Source organism: Protopterus annectens, chromosome 4.part1 (genome assembly GCF_019279795.1).
Source record: "Protopterus annectens isolate FY-2018-M chromosome 4.part1, PAN1.0, whole genome shotgun sequence".
Classification (NCBI taxonomy): domain Eukaryota; kingdom Metazoa; phylum Chordata; order Ceratodontiformes; family Protopteridae; genus Protopterus; species Protopterus annectens.
This window is the reverse complement of record NC_056734.1, coordinates 762,901,070-762,927,265: the sequence shown is the minus strand read 5'-3', so window position 1 is coordinate 762,927,265 and position 26,196 is coordinate 762,901,070. Positions and strand designations below refer to the sequence as shown.

Here is a 26,196-nt window from a genome sequence, read left to right as displayed (position 1 = left end):
TATGACAGAGACAAATGGAATATGTTGAAACCAAGTACAACTGTGAAGGGAAACATTATGGGGTTGTGCAGGTTAAAAACAAGACTAAGTCATGTGACATGCTATATGTGAAAATATATATATATATATGTATATACAGTACAGCAGGCACTTCATTGGAACTCCTTTTTAGTTGATCTGATAATGTTCGCAATGATGTGTCTTACTCAGAAGATTTAGGATTACCTGCCGTTGTTTCCTATTCAGATTTGTACTATAAAGAAACATGACAAAACAGAACAAAACAGCACTGTTAAAAAAATAGAACATAACCCACTGTTATCTTAAGCATTAATAATAAATATCTTTCAGACTCTGTAAACATTATTTTTGTTGCTGAACACATTTTACATTGCAATTTACAATTTCAAGTCATTGTTAACATCTACGGCATCAAATTCTACAGCTGTCATCAGAAGTGGTTTTAGTTTTTAAACTTATTTTTCTACTGAAAGATGAAGACATACAGACTTGTCAATGAAATAATGGATTTAGTAGCAGTGTTGTGTAACCTGTAGATAAAAAAATAACTTTAGACTGAAGGTCACTTTTGGCTATTTGCAGGGGCAGTTTTGGCATTACAGCTTGTATTTTCCATAAATAGCAAAGTAGGAATGGTCAACACAGTTCTCAGTACAAGATTTGCGCATAATCAAGCCAGCAGTCTGTTCTGGCTGAAAAACAAATAAAAGTAAACAAACACATACCACATTTCTGCACTTTTGTAACAGAAAGAATGAATTATATGTATAATTCTGAAAAAATAGGACACCTCAGAAGGAAATAAACTGATGGGTGGGTGTGCAAATTTACAATAAACTCAGCAATATATACTGATAAATATACCAGGTTGATATGGTCAGATGGCATGATAAAGCCAGCCAGGTAAAGAATGGATAAAGCTTCCTCTTACTGCTGTCAGTCACTAGTCAATACCAGGAGTAGCTGTGGACAGTGTGAGCTCCTGGCATGTTATACCATGACACAATATTATGTATCTGTCTCATGAACAGGAGTGGAGCAGAAGATGATGGGAAAAAAGATAATGCAGATATTCCAGCAGTCGAGGAACAAATACCATTATACACTGCAGAGCATCCTGTCACCGTAATAACAGCTGTTTCTACAGTGAAGTACCTGTAAGCGGGTGCAATTTTAGAAGGTCTTTAAGGGTAGTGTCTTTTTGGACATGAAATGGCTACAGTGGCTCATCAACAGTTAGATTCTACATGCTAAAACAATGCAGTACAAACAAATTATACTCAGTGTTCCAGAGATTTCAGCGAAAGGAAACCCAAGTTAATCTGGATGCAGCAACAAAAGAAAACAGAGATAAATGTGTGACCAAGCCAATGGCCTTGGACTTGTTGAGTCCTTCTTTTACTGTAGGTATAGGTCTAGCATATCCAGTCCCTTCATGCACCACTGTTCATCTTATGCAGTGCAATGGGAAATTTAGACTAATAGATAGTAAACTGCTGTGAGGCTCAAACTATCATCCCTGATATTATGGGCTAGGAACACTGTCACCATACTACTGCAAATCTCCCTTTGTTTCACAGTTTAGCACGTGATAATAGACAACTGAATACGTCAAGAGGCCAATGTAGCCCACAGGACACAGCAATCGGTAACAAAACAGTCAAAATGAGGAACGGCCTATTTTCACACTTCTCAAGAACCATCCCAATATCATGGTGAAGGGGAGACAAGGTATTTCAGTCAACAGAATATTTTCTTCATTTTTACTTAAATATGCATCATTCAGTAGTGCATACAGTACTTTGTTTTGCTATCACTCTCCACAGTAAAGATGCAACAATTTGTAAGTCAAGAATAAAAAGTACTTTACATTATAATCTACAAAACAAAATACATCATGCACTGTAGAATCGCTCAAAATGAAAGGAAAAAAGCATTTATTGGAAAGATCATTTCACCTGTGCATCACAAAATCCCTGCACTTTCACACAGTGCTACTGTACAAGGCCAACCAACAGTGGTCTGTCTGTGATACCAGCACCATGAATCTCAGTAACAACATGAACTTGTAAAATGTGAGTTTTATTAACATTGCTTCAAAATTCAGTTTTACAAGTTCATCTTTTTACTGAGCTTTGGGATGCCGGTATCACTTATTCTATTTATTTTTATTGGTTGTTTTGTGTATCTGGCTTTGTCTGTGTGGTGGAACTTTGTTGTTATTGTATATAATGTAGGCCCAGCCTCTGCAGCTTTGCTTCATCTTGTTAAGGCATTCAACACTCCTTCAGATTAAGGAACATCCCACTTACAGACCAAAAGGAGGACGGAAACTACATACCACCAATTACAATAGTAAAACAAATACTCTCCTTTCACAATCAGTTAGCTAAAAACAAAACAAAGCAGAAGAAACAGTAACAGCAGACTCACTTTGTCTGCTAGGGAGAGAGTTTCCATAAGATAATATGCAGGGTTGGAATTAGGGACAGGGGCAGGGTTAGCACATATGAGCAAGGATGAGCAGGAAAGTAAAGCTACATAAGACATTCACACACACTACCTACACTACTACTACAATAACAACACACACACACAAAACACAAACTGTCTGGTTGCCTAGTCCTTTCTGTAACATTATCCCACATATGTTCACACGTGTGTGCGCATGCATAAACATAAACACACACACATACATTCCCTCACCTAATGAGGTATATTCCAACATTTCAACATTAGCAAATACAATCACTTACTGTAATCCAAAATATATTTCCTACACATATGGTACGATATGTAAAAAGAAAAGTGTGGCAAATGCACATGTAAGTAGATTAAAGATGCTGACTGGAATTGGAGGTAGAGTAAACTGGAATCGTATCCTAGGAGTTGTAATCACCAAGACAACATTTAAGATTTTTATGTGGCGTTGACTCTATCCTGGGGATAGGCAAGTACAAATCCAAGAATGAGTCCACGAGCTGCTGTTTCAGTTAGGACCTTTCAACATTAAGGAGATGAGTACTCTCAAAGGAGTTGGGATAGAGCTGCTTTTTTATTTATTTATTTATTTTTTTGCTACACAGAGTACAATGAAACACCTCCAATGGTTTTAGATTTAGTTATGATGAATGAAGATTTGTTTATAGAGCACAAGATTATGTTTGGGGAATGTTGATATTAAGAGATGGGTATTTTCCGGATAATGAAGCAGTTTGTAAGTTAACAGTAAGTGAGTATGTTAACAGAATGTGTCAATTCCAATCAATTTAGCTATTTTAGTGTGAAGTAGTGGTGGCTTATAATGATGGTTTGCAAAAATAAAACATTAATAACATTTGACAAAACTACAATTAGATTAATTAACATCACAGATGTAATATATAGTGTATGTAACAGGAAAAATTCCAGTTACTATGGATAAAGGAAACACATACAGAGTGCAGTCAGTGTAAGGAGAAGATATCTGGACATTTACTTGGCATGGCTGCAAATCTATAAAGTTAAATATGATGTCCTTAAGCAAGCATGGCTGCTGAAAACAATTCTCTTTGTAGGAATGTTTATAAGGGTGGCTGAGGCCTTTTCCAACTCCCAAGAAAGGCACAGACATGAGCTGGTAAACACAATAACCAAGTTAAAAAGTATAGGATAAGCTTTACAGATTAGTCATTGTGCATTAATAGTGGTACAGTGGAGAGATCATCTCAGACTGCATAACAAGGAGGAAATAGAAATGTTCCATGGAAAAATATGTATATGGCACAATGCACACAAAGCATATCAATTCACACTTGTCTGACATGGACTGGCAGGAATCTGTGTGGGGATGGGGAGAAGAGAGGAGATGACAGAAGAAACAAAATAAGATGTGAAACACAAGCACACTGGCCAAAGAAATCAAAACAAGACAAAACTAAATTGTGAAAACAAGCAGTAGATGGATAAATTGATCTGATAACAGCAGAACAAGGGACAAAGATGGCGAACAACATGTAAGACATGAAAAGAGAACAAAAAGGAAGCAAGCTGTGAGAGGCAGAGAAGGGCTAGGGGCTTATCCAAGGATAAAGGAAGGGCAAAGAAGAGAAGTAGTCAAGGTAGAAGTAGGAACAGGGAAAGGAAAGCCTCACCTCTCAAACATCTCTGGGAACCCTGAGGGCTAACTACTGGACAAGGGAAGTTGGACAGTAGCATTACAGACAGCATTAACATGTACAATAGGAAATTAGAAAAATGAGAGATACAGGGGACAAAGTAAATAGTCATGAAGCCATCCAGAAAAGGATAGAATGGACATGCAACGAAAGGTGAAGCAGTCAAGAAAAATATGGAATTCAACCACTTGATGAACTGGAATGGGGAAAAGGCATAACCCATGGAGAAAATAAATGCAAGAGGCATAGGGACATGGCAGCTGACAAGGAAAAATCTCTTTACCGCCTCATTTGCATTGTGAGTTTGGATAGAGTTACACATATATACACTCTAAAGTCCTGCATATAAGAGAAGACTGAAAGCGTATGAATAGAGCAAAAGCCAAAATAATGAAAGACTGGAATGCATTGCACAAATGAAACAAGACTGTATTAAATTATCTGGAATGCAAATGGAAGGTGCATGCTGAGGGGCTGGGAAGTTAAGAGGACAACTATACTTTGAAGAAATTAAAACTGTAAACACCAGCCTTGGGTTAGTCTGTCATGACAAAAAGAGAGATCATGAAAGATAACCAGAATGCATAGGGAAAGGGGGCCCAAGTCTACAAACATAATGTTCAGTTCAGAACAGATGCCAAGAGAGAAGGCACCCAACAGATGAAGAAAGGGAGGTAGAAACCAAGGAAGACAGGATAAAGCGAAACCAACATGTGATCAAGTGGAAGACGAGGGGATCACATAACCCAATTAGGAGGAAACAGACACACACAAGGCTTTACAAAGCTATATAGGGGATACAGTATTATTCTAGGGAAAGAATTTGAATTCAGAGAAGAAGATGATGATTTTAAGTTCAAAATACCCCAAAAAGAGTTTGACACTATCCCACGGGTAGCTGTGCTACTCAAGAAAGGAACAGAGGTGATAACAGAGATGATACTGAAAAGTGGATAGGGAGATGGTTAATATGGTAAGGAAGGGTCAGATGTACCACTGGCAACATATATGGATCTAACAAGGGTGTGAAGGACTTCATACAATGTTCTGAACAGTGGGAGCAACTGAGGATGGAAGGCACAGAAATCAAATGGGATGACTTTAATGTTGCAATAGAGCTGGAGAAGAAAGGCTATTTTTGAAAAAGAACTACAACTCAAAGATGAGGTATAACTTTGAAAACTGCATGAATGCAGGTGGATGTCTAGACATATGGAAGGAAAAAGCATCCACAGGTCAGGGAATACACTTTCACAAAGACTTAATAGGATACTGGACAAGAAAGGTGCTGAGGAAAGGGTAGAAAAAGTATAGTTGTGTAACTAAACTTACCAAAACAGTAGACATCTAAATGATCACTGCTAAAGAAGCCTTAGCTATATGGTTTACATTCTGCATAGGTTATAGCAGCTGGCCAGCTTCTAAAGCTTAAGGGCACCTTCCATGTGCCCAAAATGTTATCAGCCTGAGCAGAGCTGAAGAAAAGTGATGATTTGGGCACCAAGCCCTTCAGAGCTTTCATGTCAAATGAAAAATGGAGATTAAAGCCAGGAAAGAATTCAATGCTAGGAATTTAAAAATGAAATCAACCTGCAACAAAAACATACAAAAATAAGTATGATAGATGGAGAGAGAGGAAGCTGCTAGCATACCAGTGATCATTCAAACATTTACTGTTGTAAGTTCACTTAGACAGCTGTACTATGGTCAGCATTTGATCACTGCTGAGGTAGCCTTAGCTATATGGGTAGATTGCCATAGTTTAACCTGACCAGGAAGAGGTAGGATGAGGGTCCAGGAGCTCAAAGAGGATGGTCAAACCTCCTCTAGACCTCGAGAAGGAATCTAGTTTGTACTGCTGTGTAAAAGTATGTACAAAGGATCAAGTTGCTGCTTCCAGTATACTCCCGGAATCCACTTTTTCCCAAAAGGTACAAATGAAACAAAGGTCGTGGTAGTGTCATCCTTGACCGCGTCCTACAATTCTCTTATTGTGCTGGGTATCACAAAAGATAATAGCATGTGAAATCCCATGGAAATAGTCTTTTAATACAGGTTGTCTTTTTTAATTTAATAAGAAATTAATAACTGATCAGATTTTCCGAAAGTTTTAGTTCTCTCAAGATCATACCCGAGCTGTCTGTGGGCATCTAGAGTATGAAGGGTCCTTTTTCCTTCATTTTTAGGTTCTAGAAAAAAGACAGGGAAATGGATAGCTTAGCTCAAAGTAAAGTCGGATACCAATTTAGGAATAAAAGAAGGGTTAATTCTCAAGGAAACATTAAGTTTGTGGAACAAGAGATAAGGACTACCCACTGTAAGAGCTTGTAAATTAAACACTCGTCTCACAAAAGTCAGAGCTCTCAGCAAAGCTATTTTTCATGTTAAGAACCTCAAATCAACCTTAAGAATCGGTTCAACTGAAGCAAGAGTTAACTCTTTTAAAACAAAGCTGAGATCCTATGGAGAAAACACCAGTTTTCTAAGAAGTCTGGTAATGTAATATCCCTTACGAAAAAAATGAACATGGGAATGCATTGAAAGGGAACATACGTAAGCAGACATGCTGAAATGGGCAACAAATGGACCTTTACAGAGGAGTTAGAAAGGTCAGTAGAACCACAGAAATATAAGCAATAAAACTGTTCTGGTTCTTTTCTTGGCACCAGCTATAAAATATTTTCCATTTGTTAATATCTGATTTCCTAGTAGCAGCTGTCTTTGCCTCTTTTAATACCTCTTGCATATACTCAGAAAACAGGTGCCTAAAAGTTTTAAAACTCTATCATCCGAGCAGCTATCTGAAGTTGTTTCAAGTTAGGGTGTATCAAACGCCTCTTGACTTGTGTGCGTAAGATCGGTCTGTGAAGAAGCTTGTGATAATTCCCTTGGCCATGACCTAAAGGAGGAGGAACCACTGTTACCTGGGCCAGAAAAGAGTCAGCACAATGATCTTTGGGGAGTCCTTTTGAATCTTCAGAATGACCCTGAATACCAGTGTTAAGGGTAGAAATGTGTACAGGAACATCCCTGTCCAAGAAAATGAAAATGTGTCTGTTCTTACATGGATTTGCTACTTGTTTGTTGTGAATGGAGGAAAATAAATCTATCTGAGGTGCTACCCTCACCAGGATTAATTACTGGAAGACCCCCCCCCACACCTATTCAATTTCCATTTGTGAGGGTGTGTCCTGGTCCTGCTCAGCTTCTCTGCTACAAACGTTTGCTCCGACAGACTCTAACATGTCTGTAAAGTTAAATTGTGCTGATAAGCTATATCCCAGGCTACCATGGCCCAGTCTGCACAGATGGCAAGATCAAGATCTGGTTCCCACCTGTTTATGTGCCATATTACTGTGGTGCTGTCTGTAACCACTTGTAATGATCCAGGGGAGCACAGATGACAGAGAATTGAAATAATTTATTACTGCCAACATCACGTTTGTGATTGTATGTTTTGGTCTGTAGATTTTGTTACATAGACACCACTCCTCACGCAAAATCTGAGGTGTCTGTAGTTATTGACTCTGCTGAAGCTGGAAGGGAAAATTGAAGAATTGGGTTCATATAAAACTGGTCTCTACCCCAAAGGAGTTCTCTTTTTTACAAATCTAGAAACAGGAATCTGGAATGTCAGGGGATGTTGATGCTGGGACCATACTGATTTTAGGTACCACTGAATATTTCTCATGGAGTCAGGCCAGAAGAATCATGAGAGTCAAGAACATCAAGGATGGATTCTGATGTATCCAAGCTGATGGAACCAGCATAAGGAAAGTTAGCTGAATGGTCAGACCTATGAGCCTCAGAACCAAAGGGAAGGCCAAGCAAGGAACAGAAAAGGACAGGGCCCAAAGGCACCATTAACTCAGGCTGAAGACCCAATGTGGTTGAATGATGCCTAGATTTATCTGAGCTTGTAGAAGGGAACACATCAGCTGCCCCAAATCGTAACTCTTAAAGCTACTAACTAACTTGGCAGACTTGGACAAAGCTGTGGATGCCGGCATTTACACCCTCTTGACAGGTAGGACAGGTAGGGAATAGGAATACTTAGGGTCAGAGCTCAACAACTCCAAGCCTAGAACTGTAGCATCTGGCAATCAGGGCCAGTGGGGCATCAAAGGAGTGCGATGATAAGCATATTTTAAGTCTAAGGTCACTAAAAATTTAAAGGAGGAATGAGAAGTAACAAGTTGGGAAAGGATATCAGTTTGAATTTTGGAACATTCAAAGACTGATTTAGAAAGGAAAAAACTAAGACTGGTCATGAAGAAACTTCTTCCTTTTATACCAGAACCATTCTTGAATAAAAACCTTTCCTTCTCACAGAAGAAAAGCTAGCTTCTATCACCCCCCCCCCCAACTAAACAGATGTTGAATGTCAGCTGGGGAAAAAGAAGTTTGATATGGCAGATGAGGATAAATTCCCTGAAAGAGAGGGAGGAATGTATTCCCATTGCCATCTGTATCCCTGATGAACTGTCTGAGACTGTTGGCAAAGAGAGAAATGGATGGCAAGATTTTAGGGATAACAAAGTCTTACTTGGGTGGGAAGGGAGAGGACATTCAGACTTGTTGAACTGCACTTTTTTCTGGAGCCCCTTGCCATTTTTTTTTTTTTAATTCTGCTTGTCAAAAGCTTCCAGTATCTGCTTATTTTGCTTTTTATGAAATGATGCACAGGTAGTTGTAAAATTCTTGACAAACCTGGAAAAAAAAAGGCTAAAAAAATCTGAGAAACTCCATGAATCATTTTCCTATTCATATTGCGCTTTCCAGACATCAGCAACAGAGAGTCCAAAATTAGTCTCTCTAGCTAAAGGAGAACTCAACATTTCAGTGTTACCATCTTTATATAGATTCTGTACATGCAACCAAGCACACCTTCGCATAACAGTTCCAGTAGCAGTAGCTCTGGCATTGGCATCAGCCAAATCATGAGCATAGTTCAGAGTGTTTAGTGACTTGAGACACAGAAGTAATAACGTTACACAAAGAAGATTCTCCTCAAGCAAGGAAAAAGAAGCTATCCTCATACTCTCAAAATAAGCAATATAAACTTTAAACATGTGAGCTTGACAATTAAGAATTTTAAAAATAAGTGTGACAGAATACATTTTTCCCATCCTTATCAAAGATGGAGGAATTAGCATTTACCAGATGTTTATCAGCAGCAGGATTTACCAAGGAAATCAGTGCTGGACCAGGTCTGGGGTTAGACAGTAAAACTTTATAAGATTGAGAAACTTTATACAAACTGTCTGCTGTCTTGGGGGTAAGCAGGCTGGCTATATGGCAAGTTACAGACTAATAAAAACTTCTTACAATTCTGGAAGAACAGGATAAATTAGAGTATGTTCAGTATATTCCATCTATAATAAACTGTAATATTTCTTTAAAGGGAGTGGATTATTATTATATTCCCACTGAAACAAGTGATTTATTCTGGATATGGTTTCAGAAAAAGGCAATCCTTCTAAGGGATTATCAGAAGAAACACTCCTCACAGAGGCATTCAGCTGCCTGAGCAGAGAAACAAATGAAAGTTATGAACTTACCATAACACCAGATCTGCGCTGTCCTCTTCAACTGAAGGTTCTATCAGATCCATATAGATCCAACATCAGCAGCTCTTAGACTTTGGATACAAGACTCAGGCTCATCCCCCACCCATAATTAGCCTCCACCAAATGAATACCTGAGAAAGAGTTTGCCTGCCTAACACAGAAATACAACTGGCAACCAATGCACAAATATATACCTGGAATACAGACCATAGCTGAAACATAAGGCTCCAGGTATGTACAGTGCAGTTAAACTGGAACACAGTGAGAGACTGACAATTGGGGAGGGGGATGGAGGTGGTGAAAGATGAGGAGGATGGGAGAAGACAACATGCATCTATAGTGTTATGGTAAGTACATAACTTTTGTATCTGATGCTGCCTCTTCTGTCCATTATCAACTCATAGAACAGAGTCCTCAGCCACAAAAAAAAACATGCAAGATCTCGTGGAAGGATATTCCAGAAGGTGGTGCAACCAAAAGATGCCATAGACCTAGAAGGCAAGTCCAGCTTGTGGTGGGATATAAAGATATGCACGATGGACCAAGAAGCTGCTGCACAGATGTCATCAATAGGTACCCTTGAAAACTTGACTGTAGAAATCACTACTGCCCTGGTACAATGAGCTTTTTGACTACAAGACAATGCTAAACCTTTTTCCTTATATATGTACAAAATGCATACAAATAGCCAAAGAGTTGGTCTTTCTCCTGTACAGTTTTGGTACAAATTAGGTAGAATCTCGGTTGTTGATTAACATATATTAAATGCAAAATTTACACTCCTTTACTGGAAAATTTTGAGAAGAAAGCACGAAGAGTAATAGTTTCATTTAAAGTAAACTCCAAAACCACCTTGGGAAGGAAGGTAGGGTAAGTCTGAAGTAAAACCCTGTCTTTATAAAAAGAAATCAAGTAATGCAACTTGCAGCAATTCTTTGAGCAGAAGTGGTAGCCACCAGAAAAATTGTCTTTCAAGAAAGATACTTTAACTCTGTGGTCACAGCTGATTCAAGCATGGGATTTGTCAAATCACAAACAAAATGGTAACCCAATGTGGAACAGGATCTCTTGAGGGGGTATCCCTTTGAAAGGTACTGAACAACTTCAGTGAAGAAATGGGAAACTGCTTTTCTCCCACATTAAAATTTGAGATGAAAGTCATTTTAAGTGTAATGGTGGAGTAGCTAGCCCCATCATGAAAGAGACTGACTAACAAATCTAAAATAGCAGGGAGAAAGGCTGAAAAGGGTCTCTATCCCTGATAAATGCCTAATATAAAACCTCTTCCATTTGTTTTTGTACACTTTCCTAGTCAAGGATTTCTAAGTGGATGTCATGATATGTACAACCTGGAATGAAATCCTGGACTGTTTAACCATCACTGGACCTGGAAAAACATGTATTTAACTTCAGGGCTGCTATGTCCAGGTGAGATGTGCCAGACGAGTGTGAGACAAGGCCTGGAATAGGAACCAGCACCTAACGTGTGTGTATCAGGTGAGGGCAGAGACAGAGAAATTGTACCTGTGAAGGCCAAAAGGAGGCAATGAGGATTACTTTTGCCTTGCACCACATTGCTTTCTGCAGAAAACTTAATATGATGGGAATAGAAGGATATGCATACAAAAGTCCTGAGGTCAACTGCAGACTACAGCATCCCCTCAGGGTCTCACCTCCTGGTGGATCATGGCAAAATAGCTGCTGCATGTGGTGTTGGAGGTGGTGGTAAACCAGTTCAGCAAGGCTGGCCCAAGTGGCTAAAAATGCTATCTAGGATTGCCTGATTAAAGGACCATTCAACAGGGAGAACTACAGACCCACTCAGCTTGCCCGCTAACTTATTGGATTTCCCTGGGATGCATTGGCACCAGAAAGCAATGGGAACACATCTCACACTGCCAAACCCACGTCTTCTCAAAATAATGGGTAAGAATGCACCCCCCCGCCATTTGTTGATATACCACACCAGTGACATATTGTCTGTCTGAACTGAAATAGCACACCTGGGGAGGGAGTCCTGAAAAGTCTGCAGCACCAGGAAGACTGGTCTTATCTCCAGGATACTAATGTGAAGATTGACCTATGAGCAGGACCATGCCTTTGACCGCTGTTCCCATGAAATGCCTCCCAACTGAACTGGGAAGCTCTTTAGTCACTGTGTCCTGAGGGGGCAGTAGAATAAACGTGAGACTTTGGGAGACTACCCTGCAGTACTCTCATGTAAAATCTGGCCTAAGGAACTAGGGTGATAGAGGGTGCCTTCTATCCAAAAAGCCACAATACATACCTGGCCAGGGTGTTCTGATGGGACAAGACCATTAAGGCTTCCTGTGGAAGGGTGAGTATTCTTGACTCTGGTTATCTGACTATCTGCAATGTCATACCTAAGTGGGCCCAGTGAACTCTATTGTTTTGTCAGGAACGAACTTTGATTTTCCATGATTGTGATTCCAATATGGCAGCAAAGCTGGACAAAGGAATCCCTTTCTTGGAGTAACAGATTCCTGGAAGGAGCATTCATTATCGAGTCATTCAGATACAAGAATACAAAAAACTCTTGCAGTCTGAGGTGAGCTGCTACCACTGTCATGCACATGGTAAACACCTGGGGGGTGAGACTGAAGGGCAGGGTTCTGAACTGGAAATTACTGGCTCCCAGCTGAAAGCAGAAGAACCTTCTGGAGTGCCTGACTATCTTGATGTGGTAGTACATATTCTGAAGTTCTACTGAGCACAAAATTGGGCTTGAGGGTTCCATTCTTCTTTGGTACCAAAAGGAACCTTGAGTAGACTCCAGATCCTTGCTTATCTGGTGGGACCTGCTGGGTGGCTTGTTTGCTTAGTAGCTTTTTTATCTCTTGTGCTGCAGTCTTCCTTTGCAGAAGTGATATGTTGGGAACTATTTTTTATTGGGGAATAATAAAGTAGTAGAATTGTGCAGCCTCTGGTTATGATTCTCTGCACATATAAATCTTGGGTGATAACTGTCCAGGCTAATGGGTGCAGACAAGACCCCCCCCCCAGCACCCATCTCTGGGGTGCAAGTCAGGCAACTTTTCAGGAACACTGAATGAAGTCTATTGCTTGGTCAGGGACCAACTTTGATTTTTCCATACTGATTGTGATTCCCATATAGCAGCAAAGCTGAAGCAAGAAGTCCCTATCTTGTTTTAACAAATTGCTGAAAAAAGCATTCATGAGCCAAGTCAACCCCTACCCTTGCTTTCCAAGGTGGTTTTGGAGTTTACTTTCAATCAAACTATTAATCTTCCTGCTTTCTTCTCAAACTATTCCAGTAAAGCGGCCTGTTAGAGAATGGTCCTCAAAACCCTTAATTTTGCAGACCACCCATGTTGTAGGGACAACACCCATTGTGGTTATTCTCCCCTCTGCCTCTGGTGGGGTGCTATTGCTAGAAGCATTGAGAATAACCCCTTGAGATTTATGGAACCAATATTTTTTCCCTTTTCTGGTCCTCAGAGAAGTTCCACTGGGGGTAAAGAAGCAAACTCCAATGGCAGACAATGTGTTGCCATCCTGCTCACTTGTAGACAGTGACTCTCACTTTTGGTCCAAACAGGGTGGACCTGTGATATGGGACATTGATGAAGGACATTTTAAGTTGTTCTGTGATGTCACAGACACACATCCAGGTGTGCCGGTAAATAGCAATGCCATTGCACACTGCTCTCAATGTGCCATTCATCACACTGAAAATGAGGCACATGGACATGCATGAGAAGCACTGGAGGGTAGCCAATTTTTTATCCACTGTTTTGCTTACTTCCACAGTAAGGACCCTGATGGGGGACTGTGATGTCCCCACTCTGGGCCAATAATTAGGGAGCCTCAATCCTCACCATTAACACTGGACAGGAACGTTCACTTTGAATACAAATGGAAACACTAAGTATTGCCAGATGCAGACCTCTCTCCATCAACCACAATTTCCCTTAAGAGCACACAGGGAACACACTCAGCCCAGGGTCTGGGTTTCTATGTATCTCCCTTCAGGTCCCCAGTAAGGCTCCCTACTAGTACAGCTGCAGATTTAAGTCCTCAGCCAAGTGCCCAAGCCACAGTCCTCCAGCACTCTCTTTCTCTATGAAATCAGTACTTTGTGTCACTGCTCCAAGTAGCTGACACACACACACACACACACATACACACAAAGGCTGGCACAGGTTTACTAGCCCCTTTTGCCCAGACTATAAAGTAATTACTGCCACCAAGCACTACAAAGGCAGTTTCCTAAGCCTCTTGCAAGGGTACCCAATTATACTGAGTGAAATTAATATTAATACAAAATGTAATGTTGGCCAAACAGCAAGGCTTCAGGAGTGGCCACAGTTATTACCAAATAAATATGTGCAAATACTCTCAAAGCTTAAATAATTTCTAAAAAGAACCAGTCTCAATGCAAAGCTTAAATTTATTTAATAATACATAAAAGGACAAAAAAATACTAAATATCTATTTACAGTAAACACCAGAATTTTAGGCACATAAAATATTAAAAATAACACTGATGGAAAGTTTCACTCAGTTGTAGAAAAACAGTACTTCTAATATCACTATATTGTCCCGACTAATCTAAAGAGAATTACTCTTCCCTAGTTAAGTTACTTACTATGGGTGATGGTCTTTCTAGTCTGGCCCAAGACTGAATGCAGAATGCTGAGCAAACTCTTACTAATATTTCTGGCTTACAGAATGACAACACATACATCTGGTTGTCTGACTCTGTTTCACATGCTATCACCAACACTAGAAGCTAACAAGATTTTAGCACCTATGTGTTACCACACACACAGACAGAACTTTGCACAGATCTCCTGGAAGTCATAAAACCTATTCTGTAGCACAGACATTGTGTCTCTGGTTCCCTTCAAAACTGTGGGATAATGCCCTTATGGCAACTGATAAAGTACTTTAATTTCAAGAATATTTTTTTTAAGTTTGCTGCAGGTGGATCGTGATTAACCTCTGTTCTGCCAGTACCCTCTGTTGAAACATGCATTTAATTCAGTTACAATAATGCATGTACCTTTTTTTTCCTTCCAGCAAGGCACACAGATACATTCTGAGCACAAGCATCTGTACAAATCAGTTTGATATACAAATGAGATATAATTATTTACAAAATTCCAGCTAGCTGTGCTGGCACATGTCACACATCCATTGTCTTACTTCAACTGGCATGGCTAACAGTACCTCCTATCATCACAGAGACTTCAAAAGCTCTTTCATCAGGCAAAAGTAGCTGAAGCATACATTGAGACCCTTGTTCCAGAAAGGCCTGTCCTTACGGGAGACTAAGATTTTATCAGGTTTTCAGGGATTTGGTTTGACCACATCCAGTTCCTTCCAAGCCTGCATCAAAAAGCAAATACACAAGTTTCTCAGAGGGAAGGATTATCAAGGAAATAGGCCAGTCCCAAAGCCCTTGTGTAATACTGATTCCTTCTGGGAGAGAAGTCGGTGGACCATCCCCCCTTCTGTCTTAACTCTAGTATTGTACCAAAGGAGACATCTTCTAAATGGGGGATGTAGGGGAATACCTTCTTCTATCAAAATCAGTTTTTTTTGTGAGGGACTCCAGTAGGGAAGTCTAAGTGCCTCTTTCGAGATCCAAGGTAGTCAGAGTCGATCAGTTTAGAGAAACTCTAGAGTCAAAGAAGCCCATTTTGCATACAACACGGGGAATCCTCAGGGCACACTCAAATCCACAATCACCAGATGTGAAGGTTGGCTCAGAGAAGGAGTGACACTCTTAGAAAGAGAGAACAGATCCCAAATACTTGACAGTGGTCAGTGCAGGAAGGACCACTAGCTGGGTCCGAGTCCTCAGGAATTTCCATATCACCCTGTCCACATCTCCTTTGGATAGGCTACTGGTTGACTGCACTGACCCAATAGAGGTGGCCATAAAAGGAAACATGGAAATCCATTGAAAAGATCTCTCTTGCATGAAGGGAGAATGTATCCTAGGACTAACCAGTTCTGGTGAGAACATGGGTCCAGAAAATGGTGGGTAGGATATCTTATTCTACTTGCCTCCAAGACAGTAGAGGGATCTGAAGACTTCTACACTTTCAGGGAGGGACTCGATGGCCCTGCTGGATCAAGGGACCTTTTTCCTAGGTTCCTTCTCCAGGTGTTTCTCAAAGTATAGTTGATTAAGATCTTACCATAACAACAGATGTCTGTCTTTTCAATGTTGCTGTATTCATTACATGTGGGATCTCCTGTCGAGGATAGCCCATGTCCAGCCAGTATACCAAAGCCTTTACATCGTCTCAGCATCATATGTCAGACATATGGTAGCCACACAGGTGTAGGGAATAAAGCTTACTCAGAATTGAAGTGCCCTAGGAGAACAAGATAAACCCCAGGAAATATAAGGACATGTGCATCCAGGAAGAAAGCAGAGAGAGAGAAAACAAGGCATGAGTGGAAGAGACCCCTAAGCCCTCACAATTTTCTCAACAGAAAGGAGAGAAAAAAAGGGGGGGGGGGGTTGGAGGGAGATACTGAACACTGCAACAGTGAAAATTAGGGCATCTACTGTTATGGTAAGACTTACACAACTGTACCATGTCCTTCCTTATCACTGTTTCAGGATTCATTACATGTGTGAGATTAACAAAGCTACTAAAAGGATGGAAGAAGTAAAACAGAGAGGAACCCACCACAAACCCATGAAGGCTAGCTCTGGCAAACCTTACCTGGCTCTGAAAACAACATCCATCTTATAAAAGTGTAGAAAGACGACAAAGTAGGGGGTTTTAGAATGGCTTTAGTATCCAGACCCTTGAAGAATACTCCAGAAGAGGCTTCTGCTATCACAGAATGATCTCGAACTGAAGCTGGAAGCTGTTTATCATGAAAGGAATAACAAAATGAAATGGTTTTAGAAATCCAAGAGAAGAGGGTTTAGAAAGTGCCAAAACCAATGTGCTGGTATTAAAAGGAACAAAAAGCTACTCATATTTTTGAACAGCCATTGTCTAATCCAAATAATATCTGATCTACGTAAATCCAAGATGTGAAGCACCTTATCACTAGCAGATTGTGGAAAAGAAAATTAAGGAAGGAAAGCAGCTGAATAGACTGATTGAGAAACAAATCATTAAGCACCTTTGGCATAAAAAAGGAATTAGTATGCAGAGATACCATGCCTCTGAAAAATCAAAAAGGGAGGACAGCAATCATTGCCTGAAGTTCAGAAACTCTCTTGGCTGAAGTAAGAGTCACCAACAAAACAGTCTTCTAGGTGCAATGTTGCAAAGAGGAAGCAGCAGACTGAAAGGGAGCCTAAATTAGATTTTCAAGGACAAAATAAAAGTTCCAAGAGGTTGGAATAGGTTTTCTTGGGGATATGATATGAAAGCTGTCTTTAAGGATTCATTTTACCACACTAGGTGAAGCCAACAGCAGGTTCAAGGGTAGACAAGCATAAATTGCTAATAGGCGAACTTTGGCAGAAGAGTATTCTAGGCCAGCATAGAGCAGTTCACACAAATAAGAAACGACCAAAGGGAACCCCACTAAAAAGGGATCCAGGTCAGGCTTGAGACATCAAACAGAAAATCTCTTCCATTTAGCCACATAAGACTTTCTGGTAGTGGGTTTCCGGGCCTCTTGCAGAACTGTTAACTACATCCTCAGAAAAGTGGTGTCTAAAGGGAATCAAAACCCTATCACCCAGAGTTTCAACTGAAGTGTAGACAAGTGAGGGTGAATGAGAGACCCCATGTTTGTGTGAGATGATGTATCCAGTTAAATAATTTGTGATGACTGCCCCTGGTTAGCTGAAAGTGAAGGAACCAGTGCTGTCTGGACCAAAAGGGAGTTACTAACAAGATTCTGGTAGAGCCCTTCATGATCTTGTGCAAAACCATGGGGATTAGAGGAAGAGCGGGATAAGCATACAAGAGCATTCCCTTCCAAGAAAAGGACATGGTGTCCACCTTCCAAGACAAAGGACTCTGCTCTGGAACAGAAGTGAGGAATATGTCTGCTCAGAGGTGATGCAAAAAGATCCATTTGAGGAATATTCCACCGAAATACAATGTCCAAAAACATCTTCATGTGAAGCATCCACTTGTGAGGTTGCATCTTGGACCTGCTCACACATTCTGCCACAAAGTTGTACTCCAATGGAATGCAGACCAGCGGAATGATCATCAGATGGCAGAGAGCAAGATCCCAGGCCTGAAGAGCCAGTTGCAGAGAAGATGAGACTTTGTGCCCCCTTGTTTGTTGATATATCACAAGACTGTGGTATTGTCTATAAAAACTTTTATAGGGCATGGAAACCAAAGGGAATGGAAGGACTGTAGAGCAGGATTGAGTGCCCTCATTTCTTTGATACTGATGTGGTCTGACATATGATGAAGGGGCCAGGGACCCTGAAACCTCAGATTGATGCAGAAGGCTTCAGTTCCTGATCTGTAGCATCCGTGTAAAGCTCTTGAGTAGCAGTAGGAGTCTAAAAATGCAGGCCTTGGTTGAGGGAGATCTGCTGAATCCACCAATGAAACTCAAGTTCAAGCCAGGCCAATAAAGGAACTAGAAACTCTAGACAGAGAAAATGCTGCAGCCAAACAGTCTTGAGGTACCACTGAAGTTTTCTCATATGAAGTTTAGCAAAAGGAATCATTGGGATGGTAGACACCATGAACCCCAAGGTTGAGAAATTCCCTTGCGGGAATGACTGAAAGGGAGCAGAGACTGGAAGTAGGCTGTTAAAGACAGAACTTTGGGAGATGGAAGAGAGGCCAACATTGGAATGGTCTGAATTCTGTAACCCAGAAAAATGTGATATTAGGGGGGAGTCAGAACAGACTTCTTGAGATTGATAGTGAACCTCAGATTGTGCAGGAAGAGCATGGTATGAAGTGTAGATCCTGAAGCAGATGGGGTTGGGAGGGAGCCTGTTGATGCAGGTCATCCAGATATGGGAATATCTGGACTCCCTGAAGCCTGCAGAAGGCTACCACGGGGCCAGACATTTGGTGAAAACCCTTGGGGCTGTATAAAGACCACGGGGCAAAGCATATAACTGAAAATGAGAAGAACGAGAGAAATATAAAAGTTTCCTAAAGACAGGATGAATAGCAATATAAAGCTAGGCATCCTTCAGGTCTAGAGAGACTAGAAATGCCTGAGGAAGCAAAAGAGGGAATACAGTCTGGAGAGAAAGAGAGCATCCTGAAGGAGGGAACATTTAGAAAGGTGTTGAGATAAGGTAAGTCTAGGATAGGTCTCCATGAACCTTCTCTTCTGGGAACTAGAAACATCCTGGAATAGAACCTGTTCCTTGTTGGGATACTGGTACAGACAAAAAGTTTGATCTACTGGCCTGCAGTGCTCTTTAACCAAACTGGGCAACCTTGGGATCAGTGTTATTCTCAGAATATACAGAAACTTTTCCTTTTAATCTACTTTTCCCTGGATCCCCCCCAAGTCAAGTTCGATCTACTGGCCTGCAGTGCTCTTTAACAGAACCGGGCAACCTCAGGATCAGTGTTGTTTTCAGAATATACAGAAAGTACATTTTATACTCTGGACAAAATTAATTGCTAGTCCTTGTTTAATTTCTATTTTTAATTAAAGCACGCCACCATAGACGTTAGCTTGCCCCCCAATCCTGTACTTCCTAACAGCAGTCTCCCTTTGCATGCTGTTTTAACTATTTGAAACCCCTGCTGTTTTTCTAGTATTACTAAACCCTTTCTCCTATAAATTGTGGTCTTTCTAAATCATACATACTCCTGGTACAAATGTTTTTTTTTTTATTTCAGAAGAAAAGTATGCAAAACAAGCAAGTCCAAAGTACCTACTGTTTTTCCTGATTGTTTCAGAACACTAGCTGTACCCCTCCCCACATTCTGTACTTCTAACTGCAGTCTGTCTTTATATGCTGTTTTAACTATTTGTATGCCCTGCTGTTCTCCTACTTCTACTAAACCTTTTCTTATAAATTCTGGTCTTCCTAATTTCCACATAACTCCTTGGTAAAACTGGTTTATTTTACTTCAGTAAGAAAGGTATGCAAAACAAGCAAGTCAAAGTACCTACTCTGCCTTTTCTTAATTTTTCTGTAGACTTGCATATCTGTGAAATCGGGGCCAGCCCTTTAGACCATACTATTGGCTATCGACCACTTTTCTGGTCTATTCTGATCCTCCCCCTCCCCACAAGAACAATTACAGCCTAATCAGGGACAGCCCTTTTCATCATAATATTGGCTATTCACCACTTTTTCTGGTCTATTCTGTCCTCCCCCTCCGCCACAAGGCCTATTACAGCCTAACCTAGCTTTCTTAAGCTACAGCAGCCAGTGTCCTGGTACTGCTGTAGCATTAAGTTTAGTACCCAACCGTGTCTTAGTCCCTCCCTTATTTGAAAGCTTACCTCTGCTCCTTGCTGGTCCCCACATTAAACTAACTTTATATCTTATAATTGGCTTCTTAGTAGTCAGATTTCAATAAATAAAGATTGTATTGGTGTACCATACCCTTGTTAAGCTTACTGATAGTTTTATTTGAAGATCCTTACCTGCAGACCTCGGTGCTGCCCTGCTCCATTTGCCCTCGCTAATGCTTGGGATCACTCCGCTCCCCTATCCTGCCTCCATTTCCCACCCATCTCCACTACCCCTAGTCTTATATCTAGACAGCTCCACTCACCAAAACTCCAACCAATCACAGATTAGACACTCCCTCTCACTACCCTTCATTAACCTATACCAAATTATATCCCCCTCCATATCCCAACCTACAATAATGAAACCATCACATAATCATAGAATAATCACTATCCTTTCATGCAATCTCACTATCCTGTTTATCCTAACACTAACCCACTACCTCACCTCCTACCAAACCACACTAAATGCTACCTATGCTACCCCAACAAAAAGATACCGCCACTTATATTCCTCATATTCTTTACAACAGCCAACACATAACTCCAAGCCTATACCATCACACTATGATAGCCCCTAACTCACTCATTTTACTCCCAATCACTCCTAGTTCACCAACAAACAAGTATATAGCCATCCCAACTAAACTTTCCAAAATCTTACACCATATAAACTACCAAGTGATCCTAGCAGGAGACATACACCCATATCCAGGGCCTAACCCTATGCAAACTACCATCACTAATTCAACTTTTTCCTCTAGCCATCTACCAACTACTAGACCAAAAAACAGTCTACTAATTCTGAGCTTAAATATTCAAAGTAACAACAATAAGGTACATTCATTGCATGCACTATTATCCACCTACTCCCTGATATATTATGTCTTAATGAATGCTGGCTAAAGCCCACTACAGCAGACAATGAGTTTCTTACTACTAGATACAATGTACTATGCCATGATAGACTGTCTAAAAAAGGGGGACGGGTAGCAATACTCTATAAAAACATCCTAAATATCACCACTATTAATCCACAAATCCCTTCCTTCAATAACTCTGAACTCCTCCTAGCTAAACTCAAACTTAGCGACAAAACATCAATCAACATTATCACATGTTATATACCACCAGGTAACAACATCCCTACCCTGGAAGCCTTGCTACAACGGACAAGTCAAAATCTGCCCCGGGATACTATCATCTTATATGCTCATAGGTAGGTAACTAGGCTATCTGCCCAAAGGCATTTATAAGCCTAGCCAGAATGTGTTGGCTTTCTCTGCCCCCTTAGATTAGTTCCCTGTGCCTCTGTCCAACAGAGCCACTGAAGTGATCCCTGGGGTAAACTTTCTGTTTCCCATCCACTCGTCAAAGTTTCTCTTGAAGAGTGTTAGCGAGGAGCTCTGCCTAATGTAGATTGGAATCTTGTTCTAAAGCATGGGGAAGTCTCTGGGACAGGAATATATCCCTCCAGCACATCCTATTTATTGTTGTGGTGAGGTTTAGATCCCTAGAGCATGTGGCTTGAGGGGATATGGTTTTCTTTATGTGGGGCATTTCCATCAATTCTGGGTTGGACATGGCCTTGTATGTCAGGCAGAGATCACCTCTGAGTAGGCGGTATGCAACAGAGTACAGCTGGAGTTTCTTCAGTCGAGCTGCATAGGGCATCTGTTTGAGGCCAGTGATCCTCTTGGTGAGGTACTTCTGTTGTCTTTCCAGCTTCGATGACTTTAATATAGACTGGAACACATGTTCAGATATTAACCCCACAAACCATATCAACCTGTAAAGTTTCTCACAAGTCATCCAATCAAGCACTAGACTAGGAAATGCAAAAATCAAAGACAGCCTCTTAGACTGGATCTTAATAAATAAAACCAAATCTCTTACCAAGCAGGAGTCCTCCCGGACTCCCTTAGCGACTATCAACCCACCTTCCTACCAAAATTCAAAACTCAGGTCGACCCTACCCCCATATTACAAACAACCCGTAACACAAAAAACTTCAACCCCAACAAATTGAAACTTGAGCTAAAGCACCATAACTGGAACATACTAAAAGTACTACCTTTAGAAGAAGCTGTAATCCATTTCAATAACACTTTCCTAGAAATCCTAAATGCCCACGCTCCAGCCCGGACCACTAAACTCAAAATGAATACAGCTCCATGGCTTACCAGAGAGACTAAAAATAGAATATCATAAAGGAACAAAGCCTGGTATCACTGGAAAGCCACATAAAAACTATTTATAATCTTGTTCAAAAACAGCCCACATCCACCACCACCACTAATTACCCAGAACTGTAGATAGACCCAAAACAACCTTCCAATTTCAACCCATCCCTGCCAACTATGTTAAAAGGTTGCTATCCAAACTTAAACCTACTACACTAGCAGCTAATGTGATACCTGCTGTATACCTTCAGTTGGCTGCCAATGAACTTGCCTTCCCTATATCCATCTTTCTAAAGAGATCTCCGAAACCTCAATATCACCCATCTGGAAGACCTCCTACATTATCCCCTTCCATAAAGGCTGTACCTCCACTAACTATTACCCCCATAGCCATCTTGCCTCCACTAGCTAAAATACTTGAGAAATGTATACACCAGCAGCTTATGTCATACATGCTTAATAATCAGTTTCTCTCTCCTACCCAACATGGATTTCAGCCTTTTCATAGCACAACCACCACCCTACACTCTTTTATAAACCTCATCAACCAAAACACACATACAGGCAATCTAACTTCTGCCATATTCTTGGACCTATCAAAGGCCTTTGATATGGTCAACCATCTTAAACTAATACAAGCCCTTACTCACCTTGGCCTTAGTAACAAAGCATTAGCTTGGTTTCAGAACTATTTACAAGGAAGACAACAAGCAGTTAGGTGAGACAACCTATCCGCACTGCTACACATCACCAGAGGTGTCCCACAAGGTTCCATTTTAGGTCCCTGCCTATTCTCCATTTTCACCAATAACCTCCACAGCAACTGTCAAGATTCAACAATGTTACAATATACTGACAACTCAGCACTTGTCTGTTCATCCAATGAGCCTCAGAAACTCCTCTTTATAACCCAAAAAGCCTTCCATACCACTGAAAACTGGTTTCTTAACAAAAATCTAATACTAAATCCCCCCAAAAACAAACTGTTGCTATTTACACCTAACAAATCTGCCACAATACCCAGCCCATTTAATATTGTGTTCAGGGATGAAACTGTCATCTCCCCTGACACCCGCACTAAATTGCTAGGAGTGACCATTGATAATAACCTCAAATTTGATCAGCATATAAATCAAACCATTAAAAATATCCACAAAAAATGGGAAGTCTATATAAAAATAAACCATTTCTAACATAACCTGCTAGGATAACAATTGCTCAAACTCACCTCCTTTTCACACTATTTTATGCCTCACCCATTCTCACCATCTTACCCAAAACTAAAATTGTCAAACTCAACACCTGCTACAATCAAATTGCAAAATTTGTTACCAGTGCCCCCTACCGAGCCCACCACTGCCATTTCTTAAAACAACTTGGCTGGCTTGAATTCCCTAATCTCTTAAACCATCAACTTTCATTTGCCCATAATCTCCTACTAGACCCAGACAAAACTGCAGCTCTGGCCAATCTACTAGAACTACAAGCTAAAACTAGACAACTTCGCTCTAGCGACAAAAAATTAATCAAGGTCACCAAGACCAACAACACAGCAGGGGACTCCCTTTTCCCTAACTACATAGACAAAACTTGGAACACCCTACCTACTGCTATTACCTCAGCAGGCTCAAAGATTAGATTTAAAAGCCTCTTGAAAGAACACCTAAAGCAAACATGGATATTCACATGTTCCGCACCTGGCTGACCCCCCCCCCCCACTTCCATCTTCTCCCCTTACTCTTGCCCTCTGACTTCAGCTTCATCATCAAAAGAATGCTACTTCTCTAGCGTCCTTCCACCTTTAATTCACACCCTTTGCCAATACCCCTATATCATTGCTAGGACATTCTTATCTGTCCACTACACTTTTCTCTTTACACCTCTGCTCTTACTCTATACTTAAGCTAACTACTCCTCCTGCTTTTCTTACTCAACCTGTTATCCAATTTTCCATCTCTGTCTCTTCTCCTAATACTATACTCCCTACTACGTCTAATATTTGCTCAGTTTGCTGCTAAACCCCCTACTGTGGCTAACTTGCTCACAAGTCAACTGTACAAAGCAAAAAATGCACCCCCTACTAACAATGTTCACCATTATGTAATGCCTCAACCTAAAACTGTAAAAGATGTGTTCAGTCTATGTAAATATGTTAAATCTTAAGCTTCAATGCTATGTTACTAGTCAATGTTAGGTTTAATACTATCTATGTAAATTTGAATGCCTCTGTATACACCTTCTATTTTCCTTAAAATTTAACTGTGGAGCTTTTCTCCTCGGGCCTCCGGTGAAAATGGACATGCACCCAGTCAGACTTTCCTGGTCAACAAATGTAAAATAAATAAATAAATAAATAGTCTCTTGATCCAACAGATCCCACAACACCACTGAAAAGTAGGGAAGTTGGTCTGCAGGAGATTGAGGAATACCTGAAAAGGGGGGAAGAGACTTCCATATATTGAAATATCAGTGATGGACAATGGATGTTTGAAGTCATCTGTTGCCAGACAGGGACAGATGGGGAAAGCCAGAAAGACAGGAGAACCTGGCTGAAGGAAGGGGGAGGATTAGTGTGAGATGGAGGCAGATTTGTCTAGAAAAAGGGGGCTTTTGACATTTGGAAGTTTGTGTGGGTTTATAAGAGAATATACATTAAAAAAAACTTTTGTTCCTAGAAGGTTGGTGAGGTTGCCTACAAAACAAAGGCAGATTTGGAAGGCTAGGTTCTCTAAAATTTGGGGATAGGAAAAACCAAACATTGTTTTAAGCAATTCTGCAGCAGCAATGCCAAAAAAGATTCTGCTTGTCTAAGAGAGCATCTAAGAGCTTGGCCTTAATGTCATCCAGTAAGGGCTGTAGGTGTAGACATGAGTATCTCCTCACAACTGAACCTGAGGTTGCAGCTCTAGAGGATGCATCAGCTACATCATAACTACATTTGATGAAACAGTGAGCCACCTGACAAGTGGAACGTAACAGAGAAAGGGCAGCCGTCTTGCTTTCAGAGTCAGGTCTGACAAAAAACCCAGAAGCAGAGACAAAAGAGCCAGAACATACCTGATCATATGGGTCTGACAGTTTATGGCCTTAAAAGGCAGGGAAGCAGAAGTATAGCCTTTTCCCTAAGCCTCTCTATAGCATGAATGCTTTTATCAGAAGGGAAGGGTTTGGAAGAGGATAAAAGCCTGGATGGCTTGTCTGTGGAAACAGACACTACAGCTTGGTCTGAAGAAGGATATCTGTAAATATACTTAAGAGCTTCAGGTACCTTATAAAAGTGGCCCATCTTCTTTGGGGCTAAAGGTTAAGAAACAGGAGCTAAAGAAGCAGCTGCAAACATATCCAAATAAGGCAACCAGGAGGAAAAGACAAAGGTTTAGGAGAGTCCATTTGAAATAGTTCACAATACCTCTTTTAAATGACAGATACTTGGAAACAATCCCATTAAAAATGTTCCATCAAATGAACCTCCATGTCCCCAAATGACAACTCCTCAAAAGAGGAATCCGAGGTTAAGGAATCCTTTTCCTCTTAACTATAGTCTAAGGGTGAAGACATTTGTGAAGAATGGGTCAAGGATTCATCCCCAGAATCCAGCTCCTCATCAGAGGAATCTGACTCTCTAGTGCTTTTGGCTGGGGTGGAAGACTGGGGAGAAGCAGAAACAGACAATCCCTGAGGGGGATTCAGGAGCAGCAGAGCACTGACCAATCGCAGAGTAAAATCCTTCCATTCTTTATGAGGATGCTCAACAATGGGTGGTATAGGTTTAGTTTTTTTGTTTCTTTTTTACAGGACCATCAGATTTGACTAACTTAGGAGGTTCAGAGC

General features: G+C 40.7%; 1 protein-coding gene across 6 annotated transcripts in view; it reads right to left on the bottom strand.

Annotated features, from left to right (window-relative positions):
* PLCH1 (phospholipase C eta 1) overlaps positions 1-26,196 on the bottom strand; it is a 3,453,772-nt gene that overhangs the window by 2,513 nt on the left and 3,425,063 nt on the right. The window contains exon 23 of one of the 6 annotated variants that reach the window (XM_044070512.1): positions 226-253. The exons of 4 other annotated variants lie outside the window; for them this stretch is intronic. In XM_044070512.1, the coding sequence (XP_043926447.1) occupies positions 243-253 (11 nt within the window). In that variant the 3' untranslated portion in view covers positions 226-242. Of the gene's footprint in view, positions 1-224; positions 254-26,196 lie in introns of those variants that run through there. One more of the 6 variants, XM_044070513.1, reaches the window with a different exon arrangement.